Source organism: Polyodon spathula, chromosome 13, assembly GCF_017654505.1.
Source record: "Polyodon spathula isolate WHYD16114869_AA chromosome 13, ASM1765450v1, whole genome shotgun sequence".
Taxonomy (NCBI): Eukaryota; Metazoa; Chordata; class Actinopteri; order Acipenseriformes; family Polyodontidae; genus Polyodon; species Polyodon spathula.
The window spans coordinates 6,251,426-6,278,480 of NC_054546.1; the positions used below are offsets into that span (position 1 = coordinate 6,251,426).

A 27,055-nucleotide genomic window follows, 5' to 3' on the forward strand; every position below is an offset into this window, starting at 1 on the left:
TGAAACAGACTTTTAGATCAGTCTTCTATGGCAGTGTATTTCCAATGTGAAAGCCTTTACTTTTCTCCTCTGGATGTACCTGAAATATTAATTGTGACAGTAACGTCATCTGTAAAACATGTGTAAATGACTAAATTGTTGACATCAGTGCATTGTATGTGTAGAAACACAATGTATGAAAGACTGTGTAACTTAAACTAATGTCTATTTCAAACTTTAAAGCTCTGATTTTTGTACTTCATAAGTAAATCATTTTTCTAATGGGCTGCTAGTATGTTTGTGTTTTATTATTAGTTTACTTTTAAAACCAAACTTTCCCCACTCTGCAAACCAGCAATAGCCAAGAGGCGGTGTGATATACTGTACATTATTGCAAGGAAATGATTATGGAAATGTATTTATTTGTTGGAAGTATTAAAACAAAATAGCTTGGGTACATTATTTAAACATCCTTATTAATATACAGAGATTTTCAATATAAAACGGTGCTCCCTAGGTATTTCATGATTTGGTTGAGCCTACGTTGACAGTAAATTGCACAAGCACAATATTTTACTGTACAACTACCTTCACTAATCCACAGTTTTAAATATTAAAAAATTAAGGTCAGACAGCAAAATAAACAGAGCTGGGACAAACCAGGGACTATCTCATCAAATAGGTAATAAACAGGTTAATCTCTAATTGGCTACTTTGACTTCAAGGTGTATTTAAGCAAAATGTACCCATGATGTCCATTTTCAATTGCTCAAACTGTGAGACAACTAACCCAACCACATCCTTCTCCTTGCCACGGAAGCTGATGGGTTTCCCTCGCACCTGTCCTCGCCTCAGGTCCTCAAGAAAAACTCCTTTCAGCTTGTTGAGCTCTGCAGCCAATAATCTCATGTTGTCAGGGGATAACTTACTATCTTTGAAAGACAAACAAATACATATATAAATTATCTGACACTAAAAAAAAAAAAACTGCAGTTTATACCATTTGGGCACCAGGTGGCAACCGAGATGAACATAGTAACCAATTAGTGTTCATGATCTGTATCTAGAAAATAATACTTTATTAAGGCCATCTACTTACCCATACCAGGAAAAAAACTAAAATAACTGCAACAAAGAATTCAAGTTTGGTTCTGCATGTCTGGACTACAGCAGCTGTGTTTCCTGTAAACGGTACCTTCTCAAAGCAGCAAAAAATGCAAGGAAGCTGTGACCTACCTTTTGCCGTTTTCATGGCCAGGGATACAAGGTGCCTACATGCTTGATCAGCTTGGTGCAGAACACTAGTTGCACAACATAAACGGTCTGCTTCCTAAACAGAACCAAAGAAGAAAAAACATTGTGTAATCACTTGCATGCATTAGAATCCTTTCTGTGTATATTTTCTGTATTATATAATTCTCCATACCTTTTGTTCTCTGTTATCCTCCGACGGTTTCAGGGGGTTGTCTAAAGCAGAGTCGAATAATGCAATCATCTTCTGTCTGAATGAGAAAAGAAACAAAATAAATTAATTTTGACAAAATGCACAGTATACAGAAGGCAAGATCACTTATGGTGAAGTTATGAGCAAGACTGAGATTTTGGTCAGAGATAATAATAACTTAAACGCAAAAAAAAATATTTTAAACGGTTTATTCTTGTAAGTGTTTAAAAAAAAAGTCAACTGCTTAAAAAGCAATGTTTAAGTCAAAATGTGCTTTATGTAAAAATATTCATGTATGTTTTGTATTTGCAGAAGTGGTAAACTGACATCATTGATTGGGTCCATTTGAAAATGAACAGCAAATTAAACTACATATTTACAAAACTTTGGATCCAGTGTAAAGTTAATTATTAAATGTATTATTCTTAAACAATTATTAATGTTTTGTATTTACTGGGGCTTCAGCGTGCAACCATGCATTGTTTATGTCTACTTATGACAAATTTGTAAAGACTATTTTTAAACCTGCCCTACATGTGGTCATCTGAAATACAGCCCCCACTCTCCAGCAGCAAACTATTCTGCTCCCAGGGGTGTTTGCTGGGGTTAGGAGGTTCAATCCTGTGAGACATGGCCAAAATGACCTCATCTGGCACCGGGCTACTTCTATGTCGATTCCTCCACAGGCAGGTATCCTGGGAACACTCTAGGAACACCTGGCAGAATCCCAGAGAACCTAAACAACAACAAAAAAGTGTGATCACAGGAATGGAAATAAGATTCCCTTTGCATAGCAGTTCAATCCATTCCTGCTTTTACTATGAGTTTAACAGAGCTTGCTACCTATGCACTGTGGCTAATCAAGATTGTACAAAACCTGGAATGGGTGGAACTGCTATGCTATAGGAGTCTTCTATCCAATTCTGAATTATTTCATTTCTCTTAATTTAAAGCAAACGTACAAGATGCCTCTAGTAATACTTACTCTTCCTTGCCAGCTGGAAAACTTCATATCGCATGCTCCGATAGTAAAAATTATCATCTAAAACAATCAGAAGGGGTCTGGGAGATGACTGATGGGGAAGCTGTTCTCCACTGATTTCTGTTTCAGAGGACAAAGCACTCTGTGGCTGCAGGCTGTGAATAAAGCGCTTCCAGGTGACATCCTCTCTGAAGGGAGGTTTACACAGGGTGGGTGAGCTGCCAAGGAGCTGCAGAAAGTATTCCAGGCACTGGAGCAGTTTGAGTCTGTATGACCTCCAGCTGGGGAGCTGAAAAGAACATCTTGTTTTATTTATTTTTAACATGGTATTTTTGCATTTGTTGGTAAAACAACTATTAATATTTAACAGGTGATATATATATATATATATATATATAGATAGATAGAGAGAGAGAGAGAGAGAGCTTACACACACAATTATTAAAATTATCCAACATTCAGCTGTGGAAAGACGATTCCAATTGCACTGCAGTTTCACCCACTTATGGTTTCACAGGGTGCTTAATTAGTGCCACCTGAGCTTAAGGTACTAACAGAAAAATTCAGTGGTTACCATGTTAAAACCGCTATTGTATTATCTTACCGTTTCATCTACAGTGTCTGACTCTCGGAGATCCAGCTGTAAGTTAAACGCTTGCTCTGGAATGACATCATCGTAAGAAACCACCACGCAGTCCCAGCGCCTCCGCAGCCAGAGGTATTCCGGGAGAGCCCGTGATAAAGTCGACTTCCCCGCCGCTGGAAGACCGAAAAGGAGACACACACATACCTGTCTCTTCACCGGCTCGGTAGCGCTACTCATACTGCTGTGGTGGTGTTTGCCTGGTTATAGAGACATGCTGGTGTGAAAAATATTTATCTGAAACCACATTATCCAAAATACTGCTACATTTTATACTGCTGAAAAAAAAAAAAAAAAGTCGTGTTTTTAAAAGTGAGCAACATTTTTACTTCCTTGTTTTGGAATGAAAAAAGGGACGTTTCCGGAGGTTGTCGCGCAATAAGCTACACACTGCGTAACCAATCCGCACAGTGAATTTAAAAAAAGGCGGTCCTTATACGATTCCTCCTGTTTGGAAGAAGGCAGTTCAGTTTTTAATGAACATCATTAATGGATGTGAATACACGGCTTCAGCAAACTGAAATATTGTTGTTGTTTTTTTGTTTTTGTTTTTGTTTTTTTGTTTTTTTTGAGTTGTGTAAAAACTCTACATTGAAACAACAGTGTTCACAGTTTATAGAATAAAAGAGATACGTGACAAAAATGTTTGTGGGTTGGCTTTGTATCGCCACAGGAAAATAAATTGTTCTAACGGACCACTTTCCTAGTTACACCAAAAGGCAGTAAAAATTACATTTCCAAAGAATACGAAGATTTTATAATAACTCAAAGATTTTATTTATTGAATATGTATAGAAACAATAATGAGTTACAGTGAATACTGTGCACATGTGATAACTTATCAGTGAAAACCAGTTCAAGTATCTGCTTAAATGAATAAATTGCACATTGTAATCAAAACCTGCTTTCCGGTTGCTGTTCAGTCAATACAAAACCTATAGCTTTATTGAATCAGGCACTTTATGTGGTCAAAATGAAGGTGTGGAAACATTAGCGGGGTTTCACTGTATAATACAAGAAAGTTCTGCACCTCAGTCTACAAAGCATTCTTTATCAGTGAAGCCAATACCAGGATCATACAGAATCATGTTCATGAGCTATTAGCATTTACCGTCCACAGTTAAAATACACAGTTAGAATGGTAATAAAGTGCAACTGAAATGCACTTAGAATGCAGTTAAACTACAATCTCATGCACTATTCTGATCTGTTCACTGCCGTCATTCTGCTTGTCATTTGTGATGTAAAAGGTGCTACTGTCCCAAGCACAGCTCAGAATTGAAACCTTGAGCATGCTTAAACTAGTTTATTCAGGGCTGCTTACTCTCTTGTACACTTGATGTAACTGGTATCTGAGGGTCCACAATTCCCGAACCTGTCCCTCCTCATATTGGCAGTGATGAAACACCTATCGGGGGCCCTGCTTGCCATTGAAAAAAATCCAGATTCGCAATTAGGATGCAGATCCTCTTATGAAAAATATTTGTTCATAGAAAAACAGGCATGTTTGTTGCATCAACACTTGTGTGTTTTAGTGCACACTTTCCATATGCTACCCATTGCTGCAGTGGCCCAAACCAATGTAAACCATGTAAATGACTAGTACAACCATGGGAAAAGCATGGTAAAGGTGCAAAAATGCAGTGCAAAGGGCACTGCTATAGATGTGCTGCAACCTGGTTTAGACACTGGAATATCATTAGAGAAGAACACTAATATCATTCCAGTGTCTACACCTTTTTTGTTTTGTACAGAACCCCCACAGTGATAGCGCGCAACGTATTCACCTGGCTGTTGTGACATACTGCATAAACCTTTATTTCATCTTGTATCGAACCCCTAGAAGAGTTACTTAACTGTAGGCCAACTAAACATTACTGTAGCCCTTTAAAGCAATCCGGAAGCTCTTAACTGTAACAGGCATGTGCATGCAGCGGACAGCCCCGATTCTGAAACAATGGCAGATCCATAGATCTATTGAGAAAGCACCAATGTGTGAGGGGCTGTATCATTTCTGAAGTGCTATCAGTCTGAAAGTGTAACTTTCCGTGCTGTAACTTTTCTTGCTTGTGCAGCAAGTGTTTGTTCTACTGAGGGTCAGACTCACCCAGCACTCCCTGTCACATTGCTGAAGTGAATTTACACAAAATAACATGTTTTTTTTAGAAGATTGGTCAGCTCCCCCACTTCCTCTTTCACAGCTGTCTCATTGGACTTCTTTATGAGGTACTGGAAACAAAGAGGTTTACATTAGTTCAAAGTATAACTTGTTCTGACTTTCTTTATTTAAAAAAAATATTAATAAAACAACAACACTCACCCTCAGGCTGTCGACAACCAAAACCAACTCCACATAATGAGCCTGGAGCAGTTCTTCACACTTCTGCTGAAGATCATAGACAGCAGCTATTACTGTCACTACTCAGGAAAGGGAGCCATGTAAGATCTGTAGAATGTTATAAAATACATTGCCCCCTCCTCCCTTTTCCACCAACTCCAACAACAGCTAAACTGTCACATTTACTTGTTCTTTGTTTTGAAATCTGTTGTATATCAATGAATGCCATTTATCTTTATTTAAAAAAGAAGAAATGAAGGAATCCCAGCAAAGAGAATGCTTTAATACACAAATAAATGTACCCTGAAGAACCTTGTCATGGAGTGCACACTGTGCTGGTGGGACTCCGTGTTCTTTTCCTGACAAGTATCATTGGAGACTCCATACACAAAGGGCTCATTCTGAGCATGCTTCAGCTGGTACAGAAGGTGCTCCCATAGGATCAATGCCACAGCTCTTCTCACCAATGAGAAGAGTTATGGCATTGCAAAGAGGTGGAAACAAATGGCTTTCTCATTCGTTTTTGGTGCTGTGGCAGACATCACGAGAGCACCCGCTTGTTTCTCTGTTAACGCACACCTCATGGTGTCCATGTGGGATTATTTTTCCCATACAAACACAATCGTTATATTGTTTATTTCTGGTTTGGTAACTTTTCTTTCTGAAAAGAACTTGCGCTGACGACGGTTTCGAGTGAAGAGCATTTAGGAATCTAGCCCAGTGTCTGCGGTCCCTGGTACTGATTTTGCGCTGGATGAACACTGATAGAGGCACAGAATAAACCCGGCAACAGAAATTGACAATACACATGTTTCAAAATGTTCCATTAAACTTAATTAAATTATTTTTGAAATCAAGGTTGAAAAATAGTTTTTCAGTTATTGACAAGCGACAAGGATTAAAATGTTTCATGCAAAACTCACACGCGACTTGCAAAATTGTAATAATAACAAATGTGATTGTGTGAATGAAGTTATCTTTTGATATTCATTTTAAGCTGTTATAATCAGCTTTCTGGTTTACCAGACTTGTCAAAGCAGCTTTTAAATCACTTGGTAGTGTCTTAAAGTTAGACACCACTAAAACATCTTACCTTGTAAAATTATTTGTAAACAAAAGTAAGGGTTCGAGAAATATTGTTTTCTAGAAATGCAATGGGAATAATTGCCCGGATGTGTGAATCTTTATATAGATTCTATTTTGTTATTGTCTGATGCAAACATAGCACATTACCCTTCGCACAAAAGGTATAATTTACATACATGCTGAATCTCTGATCAACTCACCTGCTGCTGCAGGCCAATTGAAAAAATAAACTGATTTTGTTCCAACATAATTATCAATCTGATACTGCTCCTTAACTCCTTCTGCAAGTTCTCAGAGATATTGCAAGTTATTGTAGTTTATTTTTTAGTCTTTGTTTATGTGCTTTGACTATGTGTTCAGAAGCTGCTTTTCAGTTCTAGATACCGGGCAGTGTCTATATATTAGTAGGTTTTACAGTCCTCTTCATCAGTTCTGATATTTCTATCGACTCTACGTGGTTCTTACTGCAATGACTTTGTCTTCCTCTTGCTGTGCTTTGATTTGAGTCCAGGAATCCGTGCGAGTTGGAGTTGTCCGATTCTCTTTCACCAGACATGTATACAAATACAGGCTTGAGCAGCAAAGAATCTGTTTAGGTGCAGCAACCATGGACAAAGTGAATTGAGTTTCATTTCCTATTTATATGAACAACACCTCCTCTCTTGCTTGGGATAAATCTTACAATTATACAGGCACTTTGCTAATCTAACCTGCATCACACACACACACACACGTCAAAGGTGAATTAGAGCCGGAAAACAAATCTATATATTTATTACTAGTACATAAAATTAAGTTAAAATGCACTCGATGAAAACAAAATTATAACGCAACTTGAAAAAATTAGCAGACTAAACAAATATTATACCTAAAAGTAAACAAACACCTACAACTATTTATCTGTGAAAAGACAAGATATAAGATGTTGCACAATAAAGAGGCGGCTGAACCTGCATTATTTCACTGTGTCAAATATAACACGGATCTGTGTATTTTATTAAAACTTAGAAACAGAGCACATTATTAAAACAGGATTTTGTCAAAGTAAACCGAGACAGATATGACCACATCAAAATTGACCATATTGTTAAATCAGAAACAGTTTGCCACAAAAGTACTTCACGTCGCTGAAGTTTTTACAAGCAAAGCTAAACTATAAAAAGAACTAGCTGCAGTACATTCAAACTAGAACTCTACTATGGTGTTGTCTGTAGAATGAGAAAACCCACCTTTTTTATAACCTAGTGGTCAACTATATTACAGTGGTAACGTTCTACATGTATGCTTCCAAAATGAAACATTCAGTGAGAGCACAAACTGTTAAAGCAACAGTTAGCTACAAATGAAAATAAAACAGCTGCAGTAATTCTAGTCCAGCAGATTTTGTTGCTCTTAATGCTGGGGTGACTTTAAAGGAACTCTAATTGAAAATATTCTTCAGGGAACAGATCCCAGTTATTGTTCTTGCCTTGTGCAATAAATCATCCCCACAATGCTACACTTTAGAAAACTAAACATTTGAATAAAAAACAAACTGCCTTTCATGGGCCATACTTTGTCCATTACTAGAAAAGAATTGTCTACCCAGGTCTACTAAACAAAGTAAAGAACATACTTTAAAATTCACCAGTTCTAAAACTGGACTGGGAATTGTCTTGACGAAAACTTATATTCTCAGATTGCATTGCCTAAATTGTATGCATGAACTAAATCAGAATTATAGTGCAGCTTTTGGTTGCTATGGTAATTGGATGGCACTACAGCTGCACTATCATTTTGATTTAATTCAGCTCATAGCTTTCTGATTTCTAATTGCAATTTCTGGATTTCAATTTCTAACTTCTTTATCTCCAGTCGCATTTTCTTTTCTTCCAGTTTCTCTTTCTTCACGGCCGTCTTCAAGCCAAATTGATTCTCATCTTCCTGATTGGAAACCATCTCCATGTCATGGCGTGCAAACAGTCTCCTACCTCCCATAGCTCCTTTGCAAGAACCTGAACGTGTAATGCAAAAGTAACATTGCAACTTGTTGCATTACTACATTCATTTCAATGTATGCCTTCAGCCAATGTGTTGTCCTGTAAAGTCTCAACAACTGCAATTCCTTCCCTAGTCATACAACCATACTTTAAGATTCTCAATAAACTATGAAACTAAAAAGGGCTGTATTTAAATCCTTGCAAATGGCTGTGCTCAGAAGGTTGTGATCAACCTGTTGAATCAAATAGACCTTTGAAGATATGAGATTCCCTACCAGCCCATACGAATAGGCTGACATTTCCTATTAACATCCCATTCAATAGTTGATCAGAACAATCAGATTGGGTGCAGATACTGCCCCTTCCTTTTGTAAGTGTGACCTATCCCTACATCAGCACAGCCCATCAGGAACAATACAAGTACAATCCTATAGTTGCCTATGAAGTAACCTTTACTGATAGTGATATAAAAGCCTGGATATCTAAACTACTATGTTAATTTCTACTTACAGACACTACAACCGTTTGACTCTTCTTTCACTCTTAATTCTTTAACCTGTAAGGGATAAAGCTCTTGGTTCAATTCATGAAGACCATTTGCTTAAAATGAAAAATGTTATACCACAAAAAAAATAAAAAAAAAAAAAAATAAATGAAATGTGGTTTAATTTTACCTTTGTTTCAAAGGTGGTGCATTCGTGGGAACTCACTCTGGATGCATAGGCACACCTGACAATGAGTCGACGGCCCTCGTACACACTGTCATTCATCCTACTGATTGCCTGCTGTGCGCTATTTTGGTTGGCAAAATCCACGAAAGCGAAGCTTAAAAGAACAAAAGCAAAGTCTTACAGTGGAAAACTATCAAATGCTCCGAAATCAAATGCTGCACAAATGTTGTGAACATCATAAACCAGGCAGCTTTATACAGTATAGGCCACAAGATACAACCAGTGAGGAGAACTCAACTACCGACACTTTGAAGAGTTACCAGTTTTGCTTAAATATTTTTTTCCCCCCAGTTATACCAAGATATTTAAAAGCAACAAAATGCCCCAAGCCTCAGCACAAGCAAGCACAGGTTCTTATATTGTCTAGAAGGCCAGGGTACACACCCAAATAAGGTAGGCCACTTCGACAGAGCTATGCCCAAAGTTTCAACTGAAAATGAAATGGCCCAACTTACCACTTCTCCCTTCGAATGTACTATTCGAACACTGAGTGGATTAAATGCTTTGAACAGATCTGCAATCTCTTGCTGAATACAAAACAAAAATGCAATGTGTTATATGATATATTCCCATTTTCATGTGGCAGATGATTCTATTTTTGCATTTTCTTACATCATTGTTCTGCAATACCTACCTTCCTGACACTGAAGGGAATGTTGCCCACATACACCTCACGCTGTGACTTTTCCACTGTTAAAATAAATTAAATTAATAAAATGGAGTCATTGATTGTATGTAGGTTATGGTACTTCCTATTACTCTCATCAATTTGATTGTGGATCAGTGCAAGCCAGGTGTACAGGCTTGTTACGTGACTTCAGAATTAGGTAATTGTGTTCTAAAGGGTTAGGGTTAGCAAACTGCTGCTTGTTCCTTGTAGAAGAAATCATTTTGATGACTAACAAAAACAACTATGCATTTGCATTTCAATTAAAACCTATCGGAACGCATATTCCACACAGGAGGCTGTGTGGTCCGGTCGTAAAAGAAAGGGGCTTGTTGGCTCCGGTTCAACTCGCAACTTACTCACGGTGTGACCTTGTGCTCCATCTTTGAGGTGAGACATGTTGTAAGCGACTCTGCAGCTGATGCATAATTCACAAACCCTAATCTCTATAAATAACCTTGGATAAATAAACAAATACTACTGCTAACCAGCCCAGTAGTTATGTGTTACATACAGTACTTACCTCTTTTCTGGTAAATGGTTTCCATGGTAGAGTTAGTATGTTCTTTGAAATCCATCTTATCTTCAAGGTATCCTTGGAAAAATACAAAGTAACTTTTCAAGAGTATTGTACAACCTCTAATTTAAATCATTTGACGCGATTTTGTAATTGGTTCATGTATTTATTTATTTATTTTTAAGTGCACGTTTTGTAGTTTGCCCGTTCTCCGTGTTTGCTTGCGGTTTGCACCCGGCCCTCCACTGACAATCCTGAGGCACCTTCACCGTTTACTTTCAGCCAGGCTGTTTTCCGAGAACAAAAAAAAAAGGGAAACACAAACAACTTCTCGAAGAAGAGCTCAATGTTACATCGGAATGACACTATACTTATGAAGGGAAGGAATATGGTTGTTTGTATGTTGCCATATACATTAAATGTGTAAATTATATATAAATAGTCTGCTGTCCTGTGTACACACATATATATATGTATATATATATATATATATATATCGATAATATATATATATATATCTGTGTGGTGTGTTGTGTTTTTATATATATCATTTGAATTGTAAACTTACCTACAGCACACGTGGAAGGAAAAACTGAAAATGTAGACGTTCGTTTTTTAAAAAAATTGTATTAATAAAATAGATTAATACCCACGACACTAATGCAATCGTAACCTTGCAGATGAGCACAAGACTTTCTATAAAGACACGACTCCGTGATCACTTTATCTTATCCACGCGTTCACATGTGTGGCTTATTTTCATTTCCACGTGTTTGCTCAGAAGTTGGCAAGACAGCAGTGTCATCTTTGTAATTTATAGTTGTCATAGTTGTGGCATGTGTGTGTATTTTGGGAATATTAAAATAATAATAATAATAATAATAATAATAATAATAATAATAATAATAATAATAATAACGGGCAAAATAATTTAAAGTGAGGGAGGCTCAAAATACTGTACCTAGTGAAGCCAAGGTTTCGGTACTTAAGATTTAAAGGTATAGCTGTGTTTTGCTTCCTCAGTTTAAGAGTTAGTATTTACCATGTGATGAATAATATATACTGCAACCATATTAACCCTGGTTATATAACCAATGCTTGGCTACTTTTGTCTTAATTACTAAGTACCGGTAGTCCAAGATTAGTAATCAGAGTCTGAAACCAGTCTATAAGGTATTACTATAGCAGGGCCCACACACCTCATGCCACAGAGTGACAGGGTGACAACCAGCTGGTTTCAAATCTTCAAAGCCACTGGAAGGTCTAGCAGAGTGTGCATGCAGAAGGGTCATCTGCATTAGAACCTATGAAAGAGACACCAAGGGAAAATATTATGCACTTGGTTTCACCGACCCCGATAAACACTATTCTTGGACTGCCTTACCTAAGGTAACATCAGATAGTCCAGGATTAGTGTTAATCAGTGTCTATGAAACCAGCCAGTATTGTTTAATTAATATAACATGGTTGTGTGACACTGCACTTCTAAAAGCAAGGTTTCCTGCAGTCAAGTTATCCAGGATTTTCTTTTCTTCTCAATAGTCAGAAGTGAAAGTAACTCTAGTCTTTCTCCAGAATGGGCGGAATGCAGTTTGACGTGTAGATGATTAAGATGTAACATGTACCGTGCTTGACCCCAGGCTGAAACGATGCCAGTTTTGAATTTGACCCCACAGATTTTTGATGTAATCAATAAAGATCAGTTATTTTCAGAGGGTGGACAAAAATAAGAATTATAACCTGCCATTACAATGTCACTTTGGGAGTCCAGACATGACAAAGTTTAAACAGTTCCGTAGGGATAAAGACCACTCCTCAACAACTAGTACTAGGGCTGCAGGTACAAGTGTGTTCTATTGAATGGCCCAAACATATTGTCATCATCTTAAACAGTAATGTGTGCCTACCAAGCTCAACATTCAGCCTTTTATCAGTGTCTGCTGTCCTGCACTTCCCCATTAGCATCAAGGGGATTACGGTTAAGGCATTACAGAATGTGTGCCATTAATGACATTTGAAAAACGTTGTGGAAGGGACAGCCATATACAAAACTTATGGTGTTCAAACTATTTGTACAACCTGTCCTGCCACATTAACAAATAGTTATCTTGGGTAAAGAGACCTATCAGTACTTTTCGTACTAAAACAACCAAAAAAATAAATAAATAATACACGAAACGTACAAGCTTCTCTTGCTCAAGTTACGGCTTTCGCTGGGTAATACAGGTATGTCTGTATTAGGCCCTACTCGGTGATCTATCCTCTTGCCTGTTTCATCTACATTAAAACAAGGTGCACATTTAAAACATAAACACACAGATAAATTATTACAAATAGTTAATAATACAAATTAAATAGTTTAAAATACAAGTTTACATATCCCAGTATTCAAAAGTAGGACATTTGTTTTCTGGCAACATTTGTGGCTACCCGTTTACATGGGTCCTTCAGCAGGTTTGCCGCTTTGAACTGTCGTAACAAATGTGTATGTTGTGTTATTGTGTTTGGAGCAAATTTGTTCAGTCGTTTATTTTGAACTTGTACTGTTGGGTAATAATTCCGCACGATTAGATAACTAGATGAATTGCCTTTGGTATATTTAGTAAACAATGTGATGTGCACAGAGAGGGGAGGGTGAATTGCAAATCACTTTAGGAAAATAAATCAGGTTTTCAATAAAACTTATGGAAGACGGTTACAAAAAAAAAACCAAAAAACACATTTATCAGTGTTCTTGTTTAATAATATGTAGTTTAGCGGCCTCTTAATTCATTATTAATTCGGTCTTGCTGAATCAACTGTATCGTTACGTTTTACAAATTACAGTTCCGTATTGCCAAGTTTGCAATTAATATAACGATAGCAGCAATTGGCGTGCTTTTTTTTTTGGTGCAACTTCCGTTAAACACGTTGAATAGTAATACGGTGATTATAATATTTTAATTATCTAATAATATGGCAAACAAGTGTTTGTACTCAAATAAAAATGCACTCATTTCTGCACGTTCCTCTTGGGAGCTTTCATCTACTGTCCAGCTCTGGGATGTTTTGTGCTTGGTTACCGCGAACTGCCCTGCAGAGTTATCAGAAAAATGTGCAGGTGACTCAAATAAGTAAGTAGTTTGTGTTTATTAGCATTGTGTTTTAAGCCAATAATATTCTATTGAGTGGTTCTAGGTTTGAAAGTAGTTGATATTAGACGCTTTGTGTTGTTGGGTACTAATCATTTTGTGTACGTTGCAGCTGGATCATCAGGAAGCGTTAGTCTTGATAAGCCTGGCTTATTCGGCGTAACAAACGTTAGATTGTTATTATGATTATTCTAACAGACGAGTAAATATGTTACTTCTTGGTCATGTATTAGTGCTGGCAGACCAAGTGCTATTTTATTGTTCAAAACAATAAATGAGAGCAAATGTATGATCTTGGTCTATACACTTGCTTTAGTCCTGTCAGTTCAAAAAGGTAAGCAGTAGATTTTATATATTTGTTAGCTGTCAGATCCCAACTGTTATTCCTTCTGCTTGTACTTCACAGGGATGAGCTTGTGTTTCTGGAGCAGCCGCAGGACAATGGAGCAGATTACCCCTGTGTGCTTCATTTCCAGTGTACCCCACAGGGAGGCAGGGAAATAGCCTTTCTGCAGGTGGTAAGCGAGGCTCGCATCATAGAGGTATATTCAGACACAGAGTACTGTGGCACTTGTCGAGGAGACAAAGTCAGCAGTTTTCAGATCAATGGGTATGTTTTTTGTTATTATTACTTTACATACATAAATGTCTGATAGCGACCCATTTAAATTCCATCCCATTTAAATTCCATTTAGTTCAATGGTCTTGGTTCCTCCAGCTTGATTATAACTGCCTTTTAATATTTCTTACTTCCGCTAGAGGCACAGGTGTTGCAGAGGGGTAGGGGGCTGGTTACACTGATGCACCAGATGTAGATGGCAGGGGCACAGTGCTTTAAACTTCAACAGACTGTAATGACACTAACAGGAAAAGAAACCTAGCAAATCTAGAAGAATACATGAGTAAAAAATATTTTCTGTTGCAGTGTTAATGAAAATATTTCATTGTATAAGAAACGGGTACATCTCGAGTGTCCTGTGACATCTTGTGAAGTGAAGGTAAGAACTCCTGGTACTGTGGAAGCAGGTGCCATTACAGTCCCTCCCGCTATCCTTTAACCGATGGTGCTATACACTCAAGTCACGTTTATTATTGTTTATGGTCACAAAGAAAAAAATGATTTAACTAAAGCACTTTTTTTTATTTATTTTATTTTTTTTTACTTTTCTCCAGTTACTTTCCCTAGGTAGAAAAAACAGAGTGGGCATTAATAGTGTTTTATTAGGAGTGAAACCTGTCAAAACGCTTGCAAGCTTTCCTTCAGGAGGAACGAGCATTGACCTGGAGCGAGTTCAGACAATGGTGGAGTCCATGGGAACCAAGCTTTCCCCAGGGGCACAGCACCTCATGGACATGGTCCAGTTTCAGCAGAAGGTAGGTCAAGTGTTGCAGAGCATATGGGACTGTAAGGGGACAGTGTGTTGGGTGGGTTGAAAAGAGAAACTTATGATGAAATAATAATCATTTAAAATAAAATCAATCAATCTTTATTTTATATAGTGCCTTTCAAGTGGAACACCATCACAAAGCATTTAAGATGTTTTATCTATTAGGGGGTTTACTCCAGTGCTACAGTAAGGAAGGCAACTTGTATTTTCTGCTTGGGAGCTCCATGTTTTCATGCTGCTTGTTTAAGGAACTCACAAGGACATACCCCACCACTGTGCAGCACTGACTGCTAACATGATGCCCTTTAGCCTTTGGTAATGCTTCCTTGCGGACTCTCGTTTTATAAGACATTGCAGTTTGTTTGTTTTTTAAAGCACAACCCCTTCTATTTTTTTTAAGGAAAAAAAAATGAATCCATGATGTTAAATTGAGAAATGGCATTAGTGTTTTAAGAGCTCTTGTACTACTTAGTTGCTTTTTCTTTTTGTTAAATAAACAAGTTTTTAAAGACTGGAGTAAACAATTTTAAAATATCTCTTCTTACATGTTACTAAGTAATAATGCCAATTTGTCCTTAATTTATATCCCTAGAGAAATAAACAGTAATGAAAATAAGAATAATAGTATTTAATATTTCCAGAACCAGCAAGATAACCTGGGAGGCTTTCTGGGGCTTCTCATGGGAAATAGACAGTTTCCAGCTCTTGGAAAAGAAAATGCTAGATCCAGACCGACCCCTAACTTCAATGAACAAACTGAAGAGGATGAATTAGCAGGGGGCAGCTTGGATCACAACTCTGCTTCTAGCCTTGAAGCAGAAGTCACTGCGGGAAAAGTGCTGACTACTGAAAGTTTTCAATGTCCTTTTGAAGTGGAGAACAAGGTCTCTCCTGCAAACCAAATCACAGACATGGTCTCCTCCTACCTGCATAACCAAACGGAACAGAAGCAGAACACTACCGGTGTAGACATGCTGCCGTTCCTTCAGAGTGTGTGCGGTCAGGTGAAACAGCTGCGCATTGAGGATGGAGCACAGAAGAGTGAAGCAGTGCAAAGGAGAAAGCCAAGTCCAGAATTGCAGTAAGTGTCAAACAAGCATTCTGTTACTGTATCAACTAATTTAAAAATACTCTGTTCTACCGTTTCCACTAGAAAGGCATGCACTAGGATAGAGACATGTCTTCATTTAACTTGCTGTATATAAGGAAAGTGATCTCCCTTGTGGATACTGATACTGATATCTGACACTGGTAGTCTTTACAACTTGAAACCAGATACCAGAAATTAAAAATTGCTACAGTACACAATGTTGACATTTTGTACATTTTCCTATAGACCTTTGTTAATAAAAACCTGTCTGAAAGGTTACAGCTGAGCTGTGTTTCACTGCTCTATTTGTGTTTGCTTTACAGAAAGGAACACATGTGCTGCTCTTCATTAGAGAAGGTGCTTGTGAAGCAGATGGAGTTGATGGAGAGCAGACTCATGCACTGTATAGACCAGCGTCTGAATGCACTGGAGGACAGCCTGGAGAGAAAGGTCCAGTCCGCGCTGGACATCATTCGGAGGGCTGACGACCCCAAGACGGTCAAACAGGACTGTGGTTGCCATGGAGCACTAGTAAATGGAAATGCATAACCAAGACCAATCAGACGATGAGCAGAGTAAATGAAATGGGACGCTATTCAATCAATTTACGGGCACATCTAAATACTGCTGATATTTTAAGTTGTTAAATTAGAGCATTTAATATATTAAAAACAAAACACTAAAGAGCACTGTTACAGGATGCCTCACCTTGGTACCTAGTGGGCCATTTTAGACCTACCTTTAGTTTAGCTCAGTTGAACAGACCTGCTTGTGTGTGGTACTGATTGAGTTTAATATTTGAGCTGCATAGCCCCAGGCCATGTAACAAAATAGTAAAAACCCTCATTGTTGTTCTAGCATTTTAGAAAGGGATGTTGTTTTTAAGTAACAGTGTATGTTGCAGTTTGAGTACACTTTATTTTTTCTAAAACTGTATTATACAAGAAACCACTATCAGTTGACTATTTATTTTTTGTGTTAAGTTTTTAATGCACAAAACCATATCCTGCTTTCATGGTGTACTCTACACAACATGATATTTTCAAGATATTTATAAATACTGCCATAAACCTTTTAAAAGGTTTATAGTAATGTTTGATTAATGCAGCATTTCTGTTAAAAGGGAGGTGTTACATTCAGGCACTTAAAGAATATGTATTTATAAAGTTAATGCTTCTGAGTTCTATTTAGTACAGTTAAGATCTGCACATTCTTTTTTGTTCAGTATGTTGCAAATGTGCAGGATGTGTATTTACATTTCAACAAATTTTATTTTGGTGAATTTAGTAGACAAAAGACCACTAGAACGATGAGTACACAACAAAGAAACAGCATAATACCTAAATCAGGGGATCCATTTTTTTATGGTCTTTGAACAGATGCGATAAACCAAAATATACATTAATCAATGACAATCTTATTTGATTTAAAAAAAAAAAAAAAAAACAATTGAAGGAACTACCTGATACCCATTTTAGGCAAATAAGGAATGGTATGGTGAAGTAATTTGAAACTAAAAGAAACATGCTTTTAAAAGCCATTTTATTGCATTCCTACTGTTACAGCTTTAATAAGTAATATAATACTGTCTAAAAGATCATTATTACAAAAGAGAAAAACAGGATTTCAACATTGGGGTATGTTTTTGATTAGGTTTAAACAATGTTTAATGAATGGTTTCTACAGTAAAATTGTTGGCGTGTAAAGATGTAAGTTGCTAAGGATAATGTTGGTGCCTGCAGTGCCATTTATAAATGAAAATGACAGATTTCATTGTCATCCAAAGCTTTTCTGCTGGAGTGAAATGTGTTCTTTTTGTTGATGGTATTAGACCTAAGAAACCTAGTATCCCATACATTTAAATCCTGATGGTTATAGAGTGAGTTAAGGAATAAATAGGTTTGATATATAGTGCCGGTAACTGTAAAAGCTGCAGCTGTAGATTCAGAGAAATAACTGCTTGGACCTTTATGTGGGAGCTTTCGCAGGAGCCTTTTCACTGGCTTTCATCTGGTCTGAAAAGCAACAGATTAGATTTATTATAACAGATTTATTATAGTGTTATATAGACAGTCCTATTTCCTCTAATGTACATCTCTGAAGGATTTTGTAATGCTGCCTAATATAATATTGCCAAATGTAAATGTGGTTTCTTGGGATTACCCTTAAAAAAAAAAAAAAAAAAAAATAAAATGCTTTAGAGACATAAAATGCTTTTATATATATATATATATATATATATATATATATATATATATAAAATGATAAATAGATAGATCTATATATCTGTGGCTTATACAGGCAAGGTATAGACTGATCAATTTAAATACTTTGTGCTGAAAAAGTTAAAGAATACATAAATTAGTTTGATGTCTTTTTAGTAGTGCCTGCTCTCTGATTACCTCCAGGAGTATCCCCCCGCCTCAGTTGGATGGGTCCCACCACAACTTCAGTTTTCCTTTCGGGCAGGCTCAGATCCCTCTTGCTTCTGGGCAAGCAGCCTCTGTAGCAGCGAGCTGAATAATCGTAGACCTGGCACACTACAATTCTACACTGCAGGTACACTGAAGGGTGGCTGCGCAGAAACTTGAAGGCACTGAATTTGAATCGCGAAGTGTTGCTAGCATTAGAGTAATAGGAAGAGTACGTGCCATCTCTCACACACCTGAAAAATCAAACAATCAAAAACAGTACACATGTTGTATTATAAATCATCTACATTTCACAAGTGCTCTGTTAACTCAAATTCTAATGTAGAATTTATAATACGTATACAGGGTAAGTAGAGAGTCCCCTTTGCTCTGTCATTTGCATGCCTTTCTCTTTAAGGGTGCTCTATCCTGCCAACTGAAAAGTTGAATGTGCCACCTTAGGCGAAATTGGCATATATTTGTTCCTATTCCCCTTGCTCATCTTTTATAACTAGAAATAGCTCCTGCTAATGACAACATTGTGCAAGCTCAGTGAGAAGTGTAGTCCTACCCATTTCTAATTAAGTCGTGGGTCTTTGACACAAAGTCATGTGAAGAAGGGGAGGCCACGCAGGTATCCACAAACACAACGAGGTCCGGATCCGAGCTGTTTAGCTGCACTTGCACGAAAAGGTCTTGGTTCAAATCCACATAATATGGCCATTCATGAACAGGTCTCCAGAAGGAATCTGACGTGTAGAATGCCATGCTGATGCTGTATCGGCCCCAGCTGGTTTCGTTGGCAGTCACCTCTTCCTTCGCCATGTACACGATCTGCACTGTTGTGTTCTGTTCCATTTTGCAGCCCACACGAAGCTGCAGGTTGGTTTGGCGGGTGATCACTCCTCCAGAACTATAAGCTCTGATGTTATTGTAATAGGCAATGCTTCCGCTGTTTACCTGCAAAGGAAAATAATATCTGGGTTGTGGTGAAACTATACAGAGGGAAACTGAGCCCTACTCCAGCTATCTAGGTTACATTCTGTAAGTATTTCTGTACCAGCTCAATAAATAGTACATGGACTGTAGGTTCAAATACTAGCAAGGGAAATACAATAGATTTTTCAAAACTCTGAAGATAGATGTCTTCATATACAATACTGTACACATTTGTATAGTTACTTTAATGACAAGTATCTCTGGAAGCTTCTTATGTAACTATTGTTTAACTCTGGCTACCAAAATCGTTTTCAATCCTGGTTTAATTTGAGTAAATATTGAAAGAATCTTATAAAGTACTTTGACAAACGTTTTGACTCAATTGAAGATTGAAGTTTCTATACAGTAGTATTACTGTACTACATATTCTACTACTGGGTACCTTTATAGTTATGGATACAAAACCCCCAGCATTATTACTCATTTGGAAAGAATAAGCTATACCCACTTAGATAACTATTTACAGAATTATGCAATATTGCTTATTTTATTAATGTATTTTGTCTGAGATACACAATTGTATTACATATCAGTATTCCATTATTTATTTATTTATTTATTTGTATTATATTTATTTGACCCTTTCATTTTACCACTGAATTAAAATACTAGAAAAGCCTCTCTAGGTAGAGGACTGTGGCATTGACTGTGACTATGAATACCTGAATCTGTCGATTTGTATGCTACCACTGTATGCAGGTGAATTGGAAAGTGATTATATTGTGGAAACAATCAAATATTAATATTAAAAAGGTATGGCAAGTTGAAAGCGTTTAGATGAATGCAGGAATCCTGACCAGGCTGCATGGTCATGGACTGGCATTACCTCCCGGAACGTTCCACAGTGATTCAGTGGTATTCTGAACAGAACCTGAGAGCCCGTGGTTTGCGGTCTGCAGTTTGGATCATTCAGGTATAATTCACTGGCATTGTAGCCCAGGGACTCGATGTAAGACCTCTGCAAAGTCACTTCCATGGAGACAGAACTGCACTGGATGTTTGCTTTAAGAAAGCAGGAAACAGCCGCAGTGAAAATGGGTTTAAATTGTGCACTGTTTGCAATTTAAATGACTTTAAAAAAGATTTATCTCTGTGTATCCTGTTAAAGAGTATTACAATGAATGAGTTTATTTAGGCTTCTTTTAATATTGAGACTATAGGGGATATAAATAAGTGTGTATTTGAATTACCTCGGTTTTGATGTACAGTGTTGTATTGGGCATAAAACCCAGTAGCTGTGACAGACCCATCTGTTCTGAACACCACTGTCATAGTGTTTGAAGATGATTCAAATTCAGTTGTATTATTACGACAAATAAACCCAATGCGACGGTAGTTGGTTGAAGGTCCATCATATATTGAAATTGAATCACAGTTACAATTACCGCATGCTTCCATTCTGGGAAAAAATAAATATGTTTTTAAAACAAATTGTCACAGATATTTTACAGATTCTGCATATATTGAACAGTAGGTGCTACATTACACTTCTTAAAAATGAACTTGCATTTATAAAATAGATTTTCCTGTGACCTTTCTGTGCCGTGTCAAGTATGTGTTATGTTGACACTGGTGCCAAATGTGACTGCACTAATAATGGGTTGTTCCAAAAAGCATACTTACTGTATTTCAAGGAATGTCAAGTATATTTTATCATTTCTTTCAACCCTTATGTGCCATGTACAGTAGGCTCCATTTGGGTAATTGTAGGGGTAGTTAGGGCTTGAGAATGATCCATAAGGTCCTTCTAGGTAACCTCCACAGGAACCTAATTAAACAAACAAACAAAAAAAGCATACTCTGTTTGCAAGAAACTACTGCAGCTTTTCATATATAGCAAACAAACAAACAAACAAAAACAGCACTATACTACAGAATACTGTGTTTAATATGTGACATTCAAAGGCATTAGCAATATATGACGTAGTTGCTAGCAGTATTTAAACCCCATGTTTTTCTTCTTGTTGGCTTCAGTGCCTTTGTCCCTCCTTTAAATTTTGTTTGTTCCGAGCTGTAGTGCACTTGTTGGCTGAGCCACGGGGGACTCCAGGCTAATAGTTTATGTACTGAATCTTAAAATATCTACCTGCAGCTGGTGGTGTTGTTGGAAAGGGGGTCGAGTAGCAATAACCTGAGGAAACAAAATCTGTATTTAGTGCCTTAGCACACAGGCTGTACATGACCATTCTTATATGAACATTTCCATCTATGCTTGGAATGTGACTACCAACTTCTGACTGCACCTTCCACAGTAAGTCCTCAATTGTTAGTTTAATAGTCAATACATTACTTACCGCTATTCACATAGGAACAGTAGTTACAGAAGTCAGCACAGCAGTTACCATAATAAGCACAACTGGAACTGCAAGAGCAGTTTTGAGCATAACCATGGCACCTGCCATAGCATGATCCTGGTGATGAATAGAAAAAAAGAAAAATTTAGATTACCCATAAAAATAAGTGGTTGATGCAATCCGGGGGAATTCCCTGTTGCTATCAAATTCAGCCCTGACTTTTCACTTGCTAAAACCAAAAAGAAAGTGAAATGCAAAGGTATATGAGAGCACATAGGATCATGATGTGGTAAAAAAGGTTGTGTGCTTATATTGAGTCCAATCTTAATTCAGACAAACACCTTACCAAACCGGGGATGAAACACTAAAATGATACAATACAGCTTTTAACTAGGATCAGATAGATACTGCAGAATAGTAATATACCGGTATGTCAGTAAAACACTGCAGCTGTGTTAAAGCAGTTGGTACTCACTGGATATCGTTGGGTATCTTGTTGTGGTGTACCATTTGAGAGGATCTGAAAGAAACAAATTCATGCTTTTAACCACAGGATGGTGGAGGTTCTACACTGATTGAAATATAAAAGATTGTATCCATAGACCAGTTCAGTTATAGAATAACAAAGTTGATCCCTGTCTTAAAAAATGTATTTGCTCACTAGATAAATATAATGACAACAATGTAATGTTGTAATATATATATATATATATATATATATATATATATATATATATATATATATATATATACACACACACACATATATACACACACACACACACACACACACACACACACATTGTATATGTCGGTTGATTTGGAATAAAAACTTAGTTTGGGATTCTTGCATGCTGGATTGAGATTTGAGAAACGATTCATGACAAATTGTTTTTAAATAAAAGTTCAGCTTCAATTCTGGATTTTGGCTTTTTGTACGGCATTTGAATTAATTAACGAATAGTGCATACTGCATGTTTTTGGCAGCCAATGCTATGCTAGTATTAAATATTGTAATTGCGCGCTGTTTATCATCTTGTTCACCTTGTAGCATAGATCAAATAAAATAAAGGGCTTGAATCAATTCAATTCAACCATACAATGCTGGGCAATGCCAGATTGAAATTACCTGCTGTGTTAGATGAGGTTTGTTGGGCAGAAGATCCTGAAAGATACAATTAAACAGTGCAGAAATATTCTCATATTACACAACAGTGAGCTGGTTGTGGATGCTTTTGCAAAGGTTTGGACTTCAATGAGTTCATATTTTCTACCACAGTAAAACTCATTATATTCAGTGAAGTAGTCTTCATTATTTAGATTAAATGCAACATCTCCAGGCTTCTATGAAGTCATGGGCAAGGTATGAAAAATAAATCTGCACATTTACAGAAAACCATCAACTATATAAATTATATCCATTCGCTTTCCTTGTAATTCTTGTAAAATTTTTGCTGAAACCATACAATGATATTCACAACACTAATAAATTAAAGTATATCATTAAGAAAGAGGCAAGGCAGGGGGCAACTATTATTGCAACATGGTAAATTTTATTCTGCAGTGAAAATTATATCCATGGTAACATACCTGGGAATGCACCGTCAAAAGCAATCAGGGCATATACAATCAGTTTCACCGCAGTCTCCATTTTTCTCCTTTGCAGTCTGTTGTAGCGATCGGTCACACCTGCTATATATACTGTACCCTACCCATTGAACAATGGGACTGTTATTTAGCCCCAATTATTTATCAGAGCCACAATCATCCAGTTTAGAACTGGGCTGAAGTTAGTTACTTATTCTTGAATCGAGATTGAAGTTAGTTACTTATTTCCAATTCAAGACTGAAGTTAGTTACTTATTTGCACAGTTACTTATTGAATATTAGCTTACATTCATCGTTTTAAAGCAAGTGCATTTCTCTTCAAAATAAAGTAGATTAAAGAGTGACACCCGTTTTGTAACCGTACTGGGAGCGGGTAGACGCTGCCCTGGTATTCTGAAGGGTGACAATGACCCTGTCAGGTGACTCAAATGTCTCCGCTCAAGGGCCAGACCTAAAGTTCCAAGCCTGTTAGGTCTGAATGCCACAGAGTCCCCCACGCGTAGCAGGTCACAACAGGCTGGCATCTCCCACGGCTGACCGTACAGGACCTGTGCTAGTGCAGAGAATGAGATGACCAGATGTCCAACACATGTATGCTTAGACTCTCCTAGGGGGTTCCCACACCTAGGTTGGAAGTATCTGTGGTCACCACCGCTCTCCTCGTGACACTGCCCAGAACTGTGCCCAAGCACAGGTGAGCTGATTGCAGTGAAGGGACACAGAGAGGTCCCTACAACAACGGGCCAGCCTGCTTTCCAATATCTAATATTTCCAACAGCAGTGGGTGCACCTGTCATGCTTATCTTCTGCTGGGATGTTCCTCTTGCAAGCAGCACAAGAGTGAAACCTAGGCATGGTGCAAGGTTGAAATAAACAGTTCAGCCATGCCATATATGTGCACACAAAACAGACAGCAACGTTAACTGGAGTGCTGAGAACTGTAGTGTACAAGAATGGAGTACTGGTAATGGTCTTTGTCACCAAACCGAGCCGTTGTTACCGGTTCTGGAACCGAATCTGGTATCAACTAGATGATTTGTACTGACCTCAGTACTGAACAAGGTCCCTGGTACCTAATCTGGTACCTACCAGGTCATTGGTACCGGCCTGTAAAAAACAAGGTCACTGATACTAACCTTGTGCCAAGCAAGGTGGTTGGTAGCAACTATGGTACCAAACCAGGTTACTGGTACAGGCTCTGGTACCAAGAGAAGTGTCGAGCAGGTGAAGACCTAAAAGAGCCACTGGCAACTGCAAGAATGCCCTGCCGAACAGACGGGCTGTAGATTGTCTGCTAACCTGAAAAATCTTGTACCCTTTGTTGATGCTAAAGCACGCACAGCAATGACAAAAGATAATCTGAATAATTTCAGGTCGAAAAGGCTCCTGCCAAATAACAGCACAGTGTAGCCAAAAGCCCTTAACACTGGCAATGTCTATGGCACGAAAAACTGGCTGGAAAAAGCAGCCAGCTAGCGCAGGATATCCTGTGTACAAAGGCGAACCTAGTACAGGGAGACAGACTAACTGGTAAAAATGATACAGTTGTAGTCAAAAGTTTACAGACCTCAATGGAAATATATAATTTCTAGGAATCTCATGAAAACAAAGAATTTCAGGAAAAATATTTCATAGCAAAAGTTTTGCTTTTGTGGATGAGGAAAAAAGGTACAAGAAATACATGTCTACAATTATTTATTTCAGCATTTTTTTTCAAAACTCAAAAAATGCTAATTCAAAAGTGTTCATACCCTTTGATGCTATGATAGTATTGTCTACAAGGTGCTAGAAATTTCAATATGATAACGCAGAACCTAATTCTAAATAAGTCTAGAAAGTGCTGGATTGTAGGTGAACATTCTTAAGAGAGTATAAAAGGTTTAGGCATAGGATGATTGCTGTCATTACCAATAAGTCAATATGGGAAAAAGTAAAGCACTATCTGAAGATCTTAGGCAGAAAATGATTTATTGTCATAAAGCTGGAGAAAGATACAAGAAGATTTCCAAGCATTTACGTATCCCTATTTCAGCTATTGTTTCTATTATCAAAAAGTACAAAATTGATGGCACTGTCACAACACTCCCTCGGTCTGGATGAAAGAAGTTTCTTTCACCAAGAACAAGTAGAAGAATTGTGAGGAAGGTTAATAACAATCCCAGATTGACTGCCAAAGACATTCAAAGTGAACTGGCTGCAAGCGGGACTGTCTGTTAACTTTGAACATGAATTTAGTTATATTTTCTTTTTTGCTTTACATCTGTGAGGACTGTGCTTTTTTGGGTGCATTTCTGATGTATTTCTCTTGACTGAAAGTAGGACTGAATAGCCACAGCTGTGCCCCCAGCTACACATTATTATTATTATTATTATTATTATTATTATTATTATTATTATTATTATTATTATTATTATTATTGTATTTAGCTGACACCTTTATCCAAACTGACTTACAAGTGTTAGAGAAGTGCGATTCATAAATAAATACAACAAATAAACAAGTAGTGTGGCAGAACACAGCTCTGCCGTTTAGAAATTGGCAGGGATAGGGTTAATTTCCCCTACCTGCCTGGGTTTATTATGTTCAGGTGGCTGGGGTTGATTAGTTGATAAAATTATTAACTTAATTAACGATCAATTAGCACCCAGCCAACTGACATAAAAGGAGGCCTCTGATGCCCATTAAGAGGAGGGAGGTGAGGAAGCAGGTTGGTGGTTTTTGTTTGTAACGTTTGAATCCAGTGAAGGCATTGCCTAGCCTGGAAACCCTTATTTTTGTAAGTTTTGCTTGGCCTTTTGTTATTTGTGTTTAAATACTGTTATTTTTGCCCTTGTGCACTTTCATTTTTGTGTTTATTTATGAGGAGTTATTTTTTTGAACTGCAGTCTGTCTCTGGGCCTCTATATACTCTCCAGCCTGTAACACAGAGTAATAAAGGGAGAAGAACAGCAGTAGAATATAGGCTACAATGCGATAGGCAAACTCTCCTGAACAGCTGCTGAGGGAGTGACGTATACAGGCAGCATAGGCTTGCATGCCCAGACCTAGTATACTATATTTTTCATGTTTTGTATGTACATGCATCAGTTTACATACATTTCTTTTGAAATGTTAATTTTATTATAGTTTTTCATGTTTTGTAGTCATGCTGTATATGTACTCATTTTGAAAATAAATCCTTTTATGTTTGATATGATGTTCGTGAATAAAACTGAGTTGTATCTGATAGTTCTTTCATTTTCATATCAAAGCAGTTTAAAAAAGTATGGGTCAAAATAATGACCCACATGGGGGTTCTAGTGTTAAAAGAGGTTATTATTGCTAAAGGTTCCTCAACTAGCTCTTAATGTCGTTTTCCTTGTCAGGGTATGAATACTTCTGAATTACCATTTGGAGTTTTGCAAAAAAAAATGCTTAAATTGTAGACCTTCTTAACTGTTTTCCTCGTCCACAAAAGCAAAACTTTTGCTACACAAAATGTTTCCTGTAATTTCTAGAAATTATACATTTCCTTTGGGGTATGTAAACTTTTGACTACATAGTAAACATCCATGACCTACAATTTGTAGTTTTAGAAGGAAATAAGATAATGTACAATACAGATGAGTAAAGGAAATTAAACAGATAAAGTCTCAATACTATGATCCCTGAAAGTTGAAATAGAAAGGAATAGTAGATCATTAAATCAGCAGTTATGTACTAATTGACATCCTAAACAAACTAATACATTTAAATAGAAATAGCTGAGTGTAGTTGTCATGGAATCA

At 37.3% G+C, this 27,055-nt stretch overlaps 3 protein-coding genes across 4 annotated transcripts; 1 reads left to right on the forward strand and 2 right to left on the reverse strand.

Moving 5' to 3' along the window:
• Window positions 1–381: 381 nt before the first annotated feature.
• LOC121326124 (L-seryl-tRNA(Sec) kinase-like) lies at window positions 382–3,423 on the reverse strand. Of its 2 annotated transcripts, none has more exons than XM_041269296.1 (6): window positions 3,010–3,423; window positions 2,409–2,694; window positions 1,958–2,159; window positions 1,406–1,481; window positions 1,216–1,309; window positions 382–911 (listed from the first exon to the last, which is right to left on the reverse strand). In XM_041269296.1, exons 1-6 carry the CDS (start codon window positions 3,226–3,228, stop codon window positions 700–702), a joined length of 1,089 nt encoding a protein of 362 aa, XP_041125230.1. In that variant the 5' UTR covers window positions 3,229–3,423; the 3' UTR covers window positions 382–699. The 2 variants fall into 2 exon arrangements, with proteins under 2 accessions (XP_041125230.1, XP_041125231.1); XM_041269297.1 differs by having other exon boundaries at window positions 801–907.
• A 9,390-nt stretch (window positions 3,424–12,813) lies between these two features.
• On the forward strand, window positions 12,814–16,941 carry c13h10orf88 (chromosome 13 C10orf88 homolog). The gene is made up of 6 exons (XM_041269270.1): window positions 12,814–13,479; window positions 13,904–14,107; window positions 14,423–14,495; window positions 14,671–14,871; window positions 15,527–15,966; window positions 16,299–16,941. Exons 1-6 carry the CDS (start codon window positions 13,322–13,324, stop codon window positions 16,522–16,524), a joined length of 1,302 nt encoding a protein of 433 aa, XP_041125204.1. The 5' UTR covers window positions 12,814–13,321; the 3' UTR covers window positions 16,525–16,941.
• Window positions 16,942–17,851: 910 nt separating this feature from the next.
• Window positions 17,852–23,335, reverse strand: LOC121326098 (CUB and zona pellucida-like domain-containing protein 1). The gene is made up of 11 exons (XM_041269269.1): window positions 23,270–23,335; window positions 22,809–22,844; window positions 22,155–22,199; window positions 21,680–21,796; window positions 21,472–21,516; window positions 21,009–21,153; window positions 20,576–20,784; window positions 20,212–20,387; window positions 18,958–19,346; window positions 18,378–18,640; window positions 17,852–17,990 (listed from the first exon to the last, which is right to left on the reverse strand). Exons 1-11 carry the CDS (start codon window positions 23,328–23,330, stop codon window positions 17,944–17,946), a joined length of 1,533 nt encoding a protein of 510 aa, XP_041125203.1. The 5' UTR covers window positions 23,331–23,335; the 3' UTR covers window positions 17,852–17,943.
• Window positions 23,336–27,055: the final 3,720 nt, after the last annotated feature.

Excerpts from the sequence above, each read along its gene's own strand:
- LOC121326124 (XM_041269296.1), bottom strand. The coding sequence starts at position 3,228 with ATGAGTAGCGCTACCGAGCCGGTGAAGAGACAGGTATGTGTGTGTCTC. Across the intron at positions 2,695-3,009 it reads CAGACACTGTAGATGAAACG|CTCCCCAGCTGGAGGTCATA; the intron begins GTAAGATAATAC and ends TGTTCTTTTCAG. Across the intron at positions 2,160-2,408 it reads TTTCCAGCTGGCAAGGAAGA|GTTCTCTGGGATTCTGCCAG; the intron begins GTAAGTATTACT and ends GTTGTTGTTTAG.
- c13h10orf88 (XM_041269270.1), top strand. The coding sequence starts at position 13,322 with ATGGCAAACAAGTGTTTGTACTCAAATAAAAATGCACTCATTTCTGCA. Across the intron at positions 14,108-14,422 it reads AGCAGTTTTCAGATCAATGG|TGTTAATGAAAATATTTCAT; the intron begins GTATGTTTTTTG and ends TTTCTGTTGCAG. Across the intron at positions 14,496-14,670 it reads TGACATCTTGTGAAGTGAAG|TTACTTTCCCTAGGTAGAAA; the intron begins GTAAGAACTCCT and ends ACTTTTCTCCAG.
- LOC121326098 (XM_041269269.1), bottom strand. The coding sequence starts at position 23,330 with ATGGAGACTGCGGTGAAACTGATTGTATATGCCCTGATTGCTTTTGAC. Across the intron at positions 21,154-21,471 it reads AACAACACCACCAGCTGCAG|GTTCCTGTGGAGGTTACCTA; the intron begins GTAGATATTTTA and ends TTGTTTAATTAG. Across the intron at positions 20,785-21,008 it reads TTGACATTCCTTGAAATACA|AATGGAAGCATGCGGTAATT; the intron begins GTAAGTATGCTT and ends ATTTTTTCCCAG.